This window comes from Mobula birostris, chromosome 1 (genome assembly GCF_030028105.1).
Source record: "Mobula birostris isolate sMobBir1 chromosome 1, sMobBir1.hap1, whole genome shotgun sequence".
Classification (NCBI taxonomy): Eukaryota; Metazoa; Chordata; class Chondrichthyes; order Myliobatiformes; family Myliobatidae; genus Mobula; species Mobula birostris.
The window spans coordinates 76,403,529-76,415,423 of record NC_092370.1 but is presented as its reverse complement, the minus strand read 5'-3'; the positions used below and the strand labels follow the sequence as shown (position 1 = coordinate 76,415,423).

The 11,895-nt window shown below is 42.1% G+C and overlaps 1 protein-coding gene across 1 annotated transcript in view; it reads right to left on the bottom strand.

The window, feature by feature from the left end:
* Positions 1-1,705: 1,705 nt before the first annotated feature.
* impact (impact RWD domain protein) overlaps positions 1,706-11,895 on the bottom strand; it is a 42,388-nt gene continuing 32,198 nt past the window's right edge. The window contains exons 9-11 of the mRNA XM_072257592.1: positions 6,182-6,272; positions 4,850-4,984; positions 1,706-2,795 (exon numbers count right to left, since the gene is read on the bottom strand). Coding sequence (XP_072113693.1) covers positions 2,736-2,795; positions 4,850-4,984; positions 6,182-6,272 — 286 coding nt within the window. The 3' untranslated portion in view covers positions 1,706-2,735. The remainder of the gene's footprint in view (positions 2,796-4,849; positions 4,985-6,181; positions 6,273-11,895) is intronic.

Genomic DNA, 11,895 nt, shown 5'->3' with positions numbered 1-11,895 from the left:
TAGTTATTTTCCACAGTGTGGTGTCAGGTGCAGAAGTTAGGTCATGTATGGGAAACTGGAAGGTCCATCAAACTGCAAACTAAAGTTTTTCAAGTTACAAACTTCCCTGTAGAAAGGAACAGAACCTTTCCATTCAGAAAACCCCAAACCTCTGCTATTCTAAACACATCCCATTTACCAATATTGATCACGAGAGAGTAAAGCTCACACAGAGTTGAGTCATCATCATACTTTAGACTTGAATGATGGGAACTCGTACACATATTGGTAAGTCATGGTTAGAAAGCAAAACTTGGTCTACTCCTCATTATTTGAGCATAAGTCTTTTGATTCCTTGGGATTATAACTTCCACTATCAATATATTAATCTTAACACTTGGAAAATAGTGAAGATGGCGAACAATAAGGGCTCTTAAATAGGGAAACCTTCCAGTAGAGTGGGTATATAAAGAATCCGAACGCATCTTCCTGAACAATTAATATATTATTAATAGACAAGCTGATGACAAGCTCAAGGCAGTGAGAAGGCATTGTGTGAGCTGTGAAGTGTGGAACGAGCTGCCAGCGCAAGTGGTGCACACAGCTCAGTTTCAAAGTTTAAGGGAAATTTGGATAGGTATGTGGATGGTTGGGATATGGAGGGCTATGGTCCCAGTGCAAGTCAATGGGCGTAGGCTGTTTAAATGGCTTGGCATAGAGTCAATGGGCTGAAGGACTTGTTTCTGTGCTATAGTTTTCTATGACTAAGTTCCAGAACCCATTCTGATTTTGAGTCATACAGTAATATACAGCAGGAAACAGGCCATTTGGCCCAACTCATCCATGCCCACCAAGCTGGACCCATATGTCCACATTTTGCCCATATCCCTTTAAACCTTTCTTATCCATGTAACATCCAAATGATTTGGAAATGTTGTTCCCCCAGCAGCTTGTTCCATATATGCATCACCCGTATACCTCTCAGTGGTGTGCTGGCATTAACTGTCCGTTTAACTTGCTGTAGAAAGTAAGCTGGCGACAATCAGTATTCACAATTTACCAACAGCTTAAAATGAAAATTCAGTCCTACACATTCAAAACTATCTTACAAAATGATGCACATAGTTGCAAAACTGGAGCTAGATGAATGGAAATAATTGGATAATTCCACTGGCAAACTCAGCAACTGGTGCAGTAGGTTTCTTCCCTCCACCATCAGATTTCTGAATGGACAATGAACCCATGAACACTTCCCCAGTACTTTTTTCCCCTGTCTTTTTGCACTTTAATTTTTTATATATTTTTTATTGAAATTTATCATTTTTATTAGTATGTATTACACAATGTACTGCTGCGCAAAACACCAAATTTCACTAAATATGTTGGTGGTGTGTGTGGGCCACTTTTAGAGTGGCTTTGGATCATCAGGCTTGGGTGAGGTAGTTATCTCGTAAGTTTCTTCTTTTTTCTTCATTCCTGGTCTGTTAGGGTACAGTTAGTGCAGTGGGAATGGCTCCAGGGACTGTATTGTGTTCTTTGTGCGAGATGTGGAAATTCAGTGACTGAGACCCATTTTATGCAGTTTATACGTGACTGCTCTCCGCTCTGGAAGAATGATCCTGCTATTGTTTTGGCTCCAAAACAGCACAACCACCTCCAAGTTATTGTTTACCAGCCCATTTGTTCATGTCGTTGTGAAGGAAGGAATTCATTGAACAAATTCAGATTAGAATCAATTTTAATGTTTTATTCAGAACATGAAGTTTAGAGTGAAAATGTGGCAATTAACTACTAAATATTTGCTCTTCAGTTCCCACTTCTATTTAAAGCAGAGAAAAATCGTATCAGGTCAGTTCAACGGTTCAGCACTGCAAATGAGCAATTTGTTTAAATCACTAGAGCATTTGCTGTCTCATCCAAAAGATTAAGAAGCTATTTGTAAAGTTAGGGTTTCATAAAACAACGTGTTCAGGTGTAAAATTAAAACCCATTATGAGCACAGTTCACCAAACTTCAGATCTTCCTGTATCCAACCCAAGGATTCCAGAAATATACTGATCTCATTGTACTATTGATCAGGACCAAATATTGATTAAGAACAGATGACATGGTAGCACAAGGGCACAGCTGCCTCACAGCTCCAGTCCCTATGCAGCACCACATGAAATCAACTGACAATTGGACAGGAATGAGACAAGCCAGTTGGTATCCGGAAAGGTAGAGGAAGCCAGTTCAGAAGGGAATTGGAAATTCCTGAAAAGAGGCAAAGCTGTGGGAGAAAGAAAAGGGAAGGGAACAAATTGAATAGAATCAAAGAGCTAGCACCTACTTGAAGGCCTGAATGTCTACCAACTCTTCTTTGCCTTGACATTCCAATAAGAATCAATATTGTTAATGGAACATGGCAGTGGACTGAAAAACGCTGCTGAATCTCAAACCCTCTCCTTTCATGAGCAATGTTTATGGACATGTGGATGCTTGCTCTGGAAATCAAGAAGTTTTGATCTGAATCTTCTTGGTGGGGGGCGGTGTCATCAACTAGTAGTGACCACTTGCTGAGAGCAACAGGCAGGAAGAAATACAACTGGTTGCAGGCAAAGGATTTGGATTAAATTCCTGGAGTACAACAGTACAAAGAGAGCAAATGGATTCAGCAAGAATATTTTCCTGTATTTCATTTTGGCTTCAGTAGGGCAGTTCTGGACAAACTGATATCGTTCTTATCCATTAATTAGAAAATATCAATGTTACTTCATTTATTTTCCTTTCTTGTTCTTTAGCTTTTTGTTCTTTATTGGCGTCTTTGACACTTCCCCCTACAAGATTAACACAAAATTTTATCAGTGTTATGACCTTGAGAGATGCACGTATATTCATGTAGGGGTAGGCAGAACAGCAGTAGGTGAGGATGAAGGCAGGAGGATGTAAAAGAACTGCAACAACTTCAGTGGGTGGACAAAGCTACGGCAGATACAGTTTAAATATCTGAAATTACAGTCATCTCCCGTGATCACAAAAGAAATTAATCAGAGTAATTTTAGATTGCCAAGAAGCTGGCAACTAATTGAAGAGATTTAGCAATCATCAGAAATTGTAGTGAGTAAGAAGTAATAAAGGGAGAGGGTGGTGGTGGATGGGCACTTGTCCAACTGGAGGTCTGTCAATGCGACCTCTGGCATTGATTGATTTGGATGAGAACAGAGTTGGTTTGATTACTAAGTTTGAAGATCATATTGGTGGAGTCATAGAGAAGAAAGAAGGTTGTTCAACAATATAGGGGGACACAAGGCAGCTGGAAAGCTGGGACATTTAGAGTACATGGTAGAGACAACAGGAGTTTTGATATACAGATGGACCTTGGGGTAGAAGTCCTTAGGTCACTGAAAGAGGTACACAGGTAGACAGGGTAGTGAAGAAGGCATTTGGTCTGTTTTGTTAGGCCCTGAGTACCAGAGATGGGATGTCATGTTGGAGTTGTATAACACATCGGCAAGACATGTTGCAGCTGTTAAACAGTATTATGTAGAGATCCAGTCCCATTACAGGAAGAGTGTGGTAGCAATAAAGAGAGTACAGAGGAGGCTCACAGGAATGGAGTGCTATAGTTTTGAGATTGGATAGGCTGGGTTTATTTTCATTGGAACATAGAAAGCTAAGGTGGGCTGCAGAGCCTGTTCCTGTGCTGTTCAATACTATCTATGACATTTTCCACCAGCTCTAACTGGACGTCGCCATTCAACACACCTTCCCTTCTATTCCCCTCTTAGCAGTCCAAATGGTCTCTTAGCAATTAATTGGTCTACTCATGCACCTCCCCCTCCCACTGACAGAGGTACAACTGCTCCTTCACCTTGTCCCTTCTCACCATCCAGGAACTCATAACAGCCCATCCAGTCTGATGTTTCCTCTGCACCGGGAGTATTGAATCAGGGGTCACAGCCTCAAAACAAGGGACTCACCATTCAGAACAGAGAGAGGAAAAGGTTTCCTCAAATCGAGGATGGTGAATCTTTAGAATTCTCTACTCCAGGGGTGTGGAAGCTCAAGGTGCTTCATTTTCAGAAGACAAATTAGAATAGGGCTTTTACAATGAAAATCCTGAAAGTTCTGAAACACATCTGGTCTGTGTCACAGGTAGACAGGGTGGTTAGGAATGCTTGCGGCTCACTGACATTCATCAGTCAGGGTGTTGAGTACAGAAGCTGAAATGTTATGTTGCAGGTGCAGAAGACATTGCCGAGGGTACATTTTGGAGTATTAAGTTCAGTTTTGATTGCCATGTTAAAAGAAAGACGTCATTAAACTGGAAAGAGTTCAAAGAATATTTATGACAGCGGTAACAGGGCATGAGGGACAGAATAATAGGGAGAGGTTGAACTTTACTGCTTGGAGCATAGGAGACTGAGGGGTGACTTTAGAGGGGTATAAAGTCACAAGGGCTGAAAACAAGCTGAATGCATACGGTCTTTTTCCTTGGGAAAAGTAATCAGAAACCAGAAGACATAGGTTTCAGGTGAGAGGGGAAAGATTTAAAAGGGACCTTCTTCACACAGAGGGCAATGGGTATAAGGAATAAGCTGCCACAGAAAATGGTTGAGGCAGGTACAATAACAACATTTGGACAGGTACATAGATAGGAAATGCTCAGAGGAATATGGGTCAAACACGGGCAGATGGGATTAGCTTAATTGGGCATCTTAGTCACGGACAATGGTCAATTCTGGAAACAAAGTGCCTACTTCCACACTGTGTTACTCCATGATTCTATGATGTTATTGAATGGAATAGCAGGCGCAAGGGGCTGAGCAGCCTATTCCTGGTTACATTGCTTAAATCACAATTACTTACTGGACTAAAGAGCTGGTCTTACCCCAAGTTCGCTGTAACCCTCATCAACGAGTAGGTTTCTAGCACAATTGTTGATATGCTTGAAGCGGTCGGGTCCTAGCAAAATCCCCCCGTACCACCGGGAAACCACCACCAGCACATTGCGGACATCCAAAATCTGTTGAAGCAAGGCAGCAGTGAAGAAATGCACTCACTGATAATAAGGGTTGACAATGACAGACAAAAGCAATGTGAATTGTATCAACATGCTAGAACGTTGGCAGCTGAGGGATGACTTGGCATTAGGTTATTATTGTTACACATACCAAGATACAGTGAAAAGCTTTTGCTTTGCACATCATCCAGACAGATCATTCCATACATAGCGACGAACATGTAGCAAAAAGGAAAGAAAAGCACAGTACAGTACTGCATTTACAGAGAAAGTGCAGTGCAGGCAGATAATAATACATAACCATATGAGTTAGACTGAGGGATCGACAGTTCATCTTTCAGTGTAAGGAAAGTCCATTCAAGGGTCTGATAACAGCACAATTGACACTGTCCTCGAGCCCGGTAATACGTGCTCTCAAGCTTTTGTGTCTTCTGCCTAATTGGGAGAGAGGAGAAGCGAGAACAACCAGGCAGAGGGGGGGCTTTAATTACGCTGGGAGCTTTACTGAGGCAGCGGGAAATGCAGATGGAGTCAATGGTTTGTGTGAAATGGGCTGTGTCCACAACTCTCTGCAGTTTCTTGCGGTCTGGGGTCGAGTGGCTGCCATACAAGCTGAATGGATGCATCCATTTAGGATTTTATAAAATATTGGGGGGCATAGGCAGGATAGATGGTCACCATCTATTTTCCACAAGGTAGGGGAGTGTCCCTGGAATTAGAAAGGTTTAAGATGAGAGGGTAAAGATTTAAAGGGACAGGTTTTCCACACAGAGGATGGTGGGCATATGGAGCGAGCTGCCAAAGGAAGTGGTAGCGGTGGGCACAATTATAATGTTTAAATCGTATTTGGACTGGTATAAATTAAACATAATAAAACTATGTAAAGTATGTTACCAAATACTACCTTGAGATTCATTTTCCTGCAGGCATTTATAGGAAAAAAGAAATACAATAGAATTTTACAAAAAACTACATTGGCCGTTTCTCAGTCTGCCTATGTACAAACGATAAACTGTGTAGGTAAATACTGCGAACATGAGTTGGAAAGGATTAGAGCAATATATACATATTGCAGGCAAATGGGAATTGCATAGAGAGGCATCACGGCAGCATGGACAAGCAGGGATAAGAGGGAAGGAATCTGTGCAGATGATTCTGCGAAAGGATAGAACTATCAGGTATCATTCAGCTTACTGTTACCTGCATGAGATGTAGCAAACGGCCCCCAGCTGCAGTCTCGCCATCATCCTCGCAGTCCTGCAGGAACGTCCGTTTGTCTTCACAGCATATCCTAGAGAAATAATGCTCCTGCTGTACTCTTCTCAGTCACCAAACCAGAAGTGTAAACTTGGACACTGCTATCAGTAAAGTAGATAACTGGCAATACCAAACTCTGAGGATTGATTTAAAATGTTTTCTTTAACCCCAGTACCATAGGAGAGATGCCCATCTTGTATCCAGAAATACTAGTGCAGGAGAAAACCATTGAGCCTTTGATCCTGCTTCTACCCATCAAAGTGACCCTGGGTGATTGTATAAATTAATAATCAAGTCATACAGCTTGAAACAGACCCTTCAGTCCAACAGGTCCATGCCAACCAAGGTGCGATCAATGCTGATCTCATCTGTTTGTGTTTGGTCCATATGCCACCTATCCATGTACTTGTATGAGTAGCTTATAAACAGTGTCAATGTACCTGCCTCAACCACTTCTCCTGGCAGCTCATTCCATTTACCGAATAGCTTCTAGGTGAAAATGTTGCCCCTTGGGTTCCTATTAAATCTTTCCCGTCTCACCTTAATCCTGTGCTTCCTAATTCTTGACTCCTCAACCCTAGAAAAAGGACCCATCTATGACCATCATGATTTTATACACATCTATGAGATGAACCCTCATTTTCCTACACTCCACAGAATAAATTTTTAGCCTGCTCCACCTTTCTCTGTAGCTCAGCACTGAAGTCTCCTGTTCTTCCCATATCCCTGGATCCCTCTAGCTTCAAGGATAATATCCAATTCCTTCTTGAAAATATTTAATGATTTGACTTCTATTGAAGGAAATCACTTTTATTTAGCAGCTTTAACATTGAGAAAGATCCCAACTGATTTTTATTGATGCTGTGATGAAAACCAATGCACTTATATGCTTTACATTTAAGCTTGGTTGCAGTTGAGCTTGTCGGTGAGGTTAGACATTAGACACAGCTATCCAAGATGACATGGACAATGGGCATGTGAGTCCCTTTCTCTTCAAACCACCCTCTCACCTTGTCTGGGTGCACATCACCAATGCTGCTCTGTCCAAAGTCTGAAATTCCCAACCCAGCTGAATTGTAGGGGCACCTTTGCTAGAAAGCATGTAGTCAACAGCTTGCGACTAATCCCACCTGCCTGCATTTGGCCTATATCCCTCTCTTCCCTGCACTTTCATGTCTCTACCCCCTAAACATTGCTATCATATCTGCTTCCACTACCTTCAGTATAAAAAAAGTTGTCTGAAAATCTTGAAACTTTCTGTTCCTCACCTTAAAGCTACGTACTCTGGTATTCGACATTTCCACACCAAGAAAAAGTCTCCGGGCATCAACCTTATCTGTGCCTCTAATAATTCCAGTCATGTCTCACCTCAGCCTCTCTTGTTCCCAACAAAACAATCAAAGTTTGTCCAACCTCTCCTTGTATCTAATGTCCCTAATCCAGGCAGCATCCTGGTAAACCTCTTTGCAACCCCTCCAAAGCCTCCACTTTCTTCCTGTAATGGGACAATCAGAACTGCACACAATACAAATGTGGCCTAAGCAAACAATGGAACAGTAACATGATTTCCTAACTTTTACACTCAGTTTCCTGACCAATGAAGGCAAGCACACCATATTCTTCCTTTACCACCTTAACTACTTCAGGGAGGTATAGACTTACACCCCAAGATCCCTCTTATTATCAATGTCCCTAGTGTTTCCATTGACAGTACATTTTCGCCTTACATTTAACCTCCTAAAATGTTATACTCAATCTTCCAACTCTCTGCCCACATTTCCAGCTGGTCTACATCTTGTTGTATCTATTGACAATCTTCCTCACTATCTGCACCTCGGTCAATGTTTGTGTCATTTGCAACTTACCAATCAGCCCATCTAGGTTTTGCCCAAATCAATTACATACAGTACAAGTACAGGTGTCCCCCGCTTTTCGAACGTTCGATTTACGAAACCTCACTGTTACGAAAGACCTACATTAGTACCCTGTTTTCGCTTTCAGAAGGTGTTTTCACTGTTATGAAAAAAATTCAGCGCGCGATAAAAGGCAGAGTGCACCCCGAGCAGCCACTCTGCCCCGAACTGGGAACTGCTTTGCTTTAACACGTGCCTGTGAGCAGCCGTTTGCAAGATGAGTTCTATGGTATCGGAAAAGCCTAAAAGAGCTCGTAAGGGTGTTACACTTACAGTAAAACTAGACATAATTAAGCGTTTTGATCGTGGTGAACGAAGTAAGGACAACGTGGGTTTGGTTTGTGGAAGCTGACGAACATGATGTTGAAGAGGTTTTGGCATCCCATGACCAAGAACTGACAGATGAAGAGCTGGTGCAATTGGAAGAAAAAAGGATAACAATCGAAACCGAATGAGTAATGATAAAGTATGACTTTGATTTTGAAAGGGTACGTCAGTTTAGGAGATATTTGCAGGATGGTTTGAGTCCTTATTAAAGAACTGTATGATAGAAAAATGCGTGAGGCTCAGCAGTCAAGCAAGCCTTCCACATCAGCCACAGCAGACGACTAACCTTGACCTTCGACATCGAGGCGGGCAGAGATAGAAGATGAGCTGCCTGCTCTAATGGAAACAAGCGACCAGATGACACCCCAGTGTCCCACCACCCCAACCCCCAGGCCACAGACAGATACCGATTCGCGGAAAATGCAACGGTAGCTGGGATGCACACAGCACATCTTTAAGAAAAAAGCCGAAATAAATATGCTAATTAATTAGGCGCCGCCTGGCACATAATTGTTGGCCCAGATCAGTGCCGATGCAATCGGCTATCACCTCTGATCTGCGCCGACATTTACGTGCCGGGCAGCACCTAATTAATTAGCATGTTTATTTCGGCTTTTTTCTTAAAGGTGTGCTGTGTGCCTCCCGGCTACCCCTGCATACTTCGCGGCAATGTATCAGTTGGCAGCCCAGAGGGTGAGGGCCACTGCACCACCCAGCCTGCGACGACTCAGTCTAACACACCATCATCAGTGTGCTCGATGTCTTCCCATTCCGGTAAGTGATACTACACTGTACATACATTATTTCTACTTTATATAGGCTGTGTATTTTTACATGTTATTTAGTAGATTTGGCAGCTTCATAGCTTAAAGGTTACTGGAGAGCCCCTTTATGCCAACAGCGCTTGCGTGAGATTTTCGCTACGGAGATCTGTGCAGGCAGTTGTTGTACAGAAGTATTTCTACTACTTTACTTCTACTTTATATAGGCTGTGTATTTATCATATCATTCCTGCTTTCACTATATGTTACTGTTATTTTAGGTTTTATGTGTTGTGTGGCATGATTTGGTAGGTTATTTTTGGGTCTGCGAACGCTCACAAAATTTTCCCATATAAATAAATGGTAATTGCTTCTTCGCTTTACGACATTTCGGCTTAGGAACGCTCTACCTTCAGATGGCGGGGGAAACCTGATATACATTGCAATGGGTGGAACAAAAATAGACCCCTGTTATAGGGCTATAACAGGGTTCCACTTCTTGAAATCCACTATATTGAAATCCTTGCTTAAATAAGACCAATACTGTGCATAGCTCTCGTGATCTGGTTTCACCAATACCCTACAGAAGTGAGAGATCCAGATGCAGCACAGTTTGAAACTGCTTATGAACCATCATATGTGGGTACAGCAAGTAATTAGGAAAGCCAATGGAATGTTTTGTTGGGGAATGGAATACTTAAGAAATGAGGTCAAGCTTCATAAAACCACAAGATATAGGAGGAAAATTAGGCAATTTGGCCCATTAAGTCTGCTCTGCTATTTAATTATAACTGATTTTTTTCCAACCTCATTCTCCTGCGTTCTCCCCATAACTGTTAAACTCTTACCAATCAAGGCCTATCCCTCTCTGTCTTAAATACATCCAATGATGACTTGGCCCCCAGAACACTCTGTAGAAATGAATTCCAAAGATTCGTCACCCTCTGGCTGAAGAAATTCCTCCTCATCTCAATTCTAGAGGGATATTCTTTATTCCAAGGGTATGTCTTGGATACTAGACTCTTTTCAAAATGCCCACTCTATCTAGGCCTTTCATTTTCCACTAGGTTTCATTGAGATCCCCTTCATCCTTCTGAACTTCAGCGAGTACAGGCCCAAAGATATCAAACACCTCTCCTTTGTTAAGCCTTTCATTTCTGGGATCATTCATATGAACTTCCTCAGGACCCTCTCAAGGGTCAGCATAGACTTCTTTGGATATGGGACCAAAATTTCTCACAATATTCTAAATCGTCTTAACCAACACCTGTAGAAGGACGCAGACGTTAGGAAAATGGGCAAAGAAGTGGCAGATGGAATATGGTGAAGAAAAATGTACAGTCATACACTTTGGTAGAAGGAATAAAGGCGTAGATTATTTTCTAAATGGGGAAAAAAATTCAAAACTCAGAGATGCAAAGGGACTTAGGAGTCCTTAAGCAGAATTTCCTAAAGATTAATTTGCAAGTCGACTTGGTGGTAAGGAAAACAAATGCAATGTTACCATTCATTCTTTTCAAGAGGACCAAGATACAAGAGCACGGATGTAATGCTGAGGCTTTATAAGGTATGGATCAGACTGCACTTGGAGTATTGTCTGCTCTGCTGTTTTGGGCCCCTTATCTAAGAAAAGATGAACTGGTATTGGAGAGGGTCCAGAAGGGGTTTATGAGAATGATTCTGGAGATGAAAGGATTAGCGTATAGGCAGCGTTTGAAGGCTCTGGGCCTGTACTTGCTGGAGTTTAGCAGAATAAGAGGGACCTCATTGAAACCTATCAAATATTGAAAAGCCTAGATAGCCTGGATGTGGAAAGGAAGTTTCCTATAGTCGATAGCTCTCTACTAGGACCAGAGGGAACAGCCTCAGGATTGAGGGACATCCATTTAGAACAGAGATGGGAAGGAATTTATTTACCAGGCGATGGTGAATCTTTGGAATTCATTGCCATGGTCAGCTGTGGAGGCCAAGTGATTGAGTAGATTTAAAGCAGAGGTCAATAGTTCTTTATTAGCCATTGCATCAAAGATTATGGGGAGAAGGCACAAGAATAGGGTTGAGAGGAATAATAAATCGGGCATGATGGAATAGCAGAGCAGACTGTATGGGCCAAATGGCCTAATTCTACTCCTATGTCTTATGGTCTCAGCAATACATCCTTGCCTTTATATTCTAGTCCTCTCTAATTTTTTTTCCCCCAGTGTAGGGAAGTCCAAACCCAGGGGACATAAGTTTAGGGTAGGAGGGGAAAGATTTAAGAGGAACTTGATAGGCAACTTTTTCTACACAGAGAATGTTGAGCAGATGGAACGAGCTGCCAGAGGAAGAGGTTAAGGCAGGTACAATAGTATCATTTAAGAAGCACTTGGATAGGTACCTGGAGGGATGGAGCAAAGGGGATGCGAGTCAAACACAGGAAATTGCCACTAGCCAGGTGGAGGGGTTGAAGGGCCTGATTCCCTGCTATACTGCTCTGTGACTCTAATGAATGCTAACAGTGCATCTGCCTCTGTTATTACCAACTCAACCAGCAAGTTACCTCAAAGTTAGCCTGAGACTCTTGCAAAGAGATATCAATCAAACACATTCTACCCATTATGTTTCCATCTTCAGAATCAGATTTATTATCACTGACTTGTAGGACGTGAAATTTGTT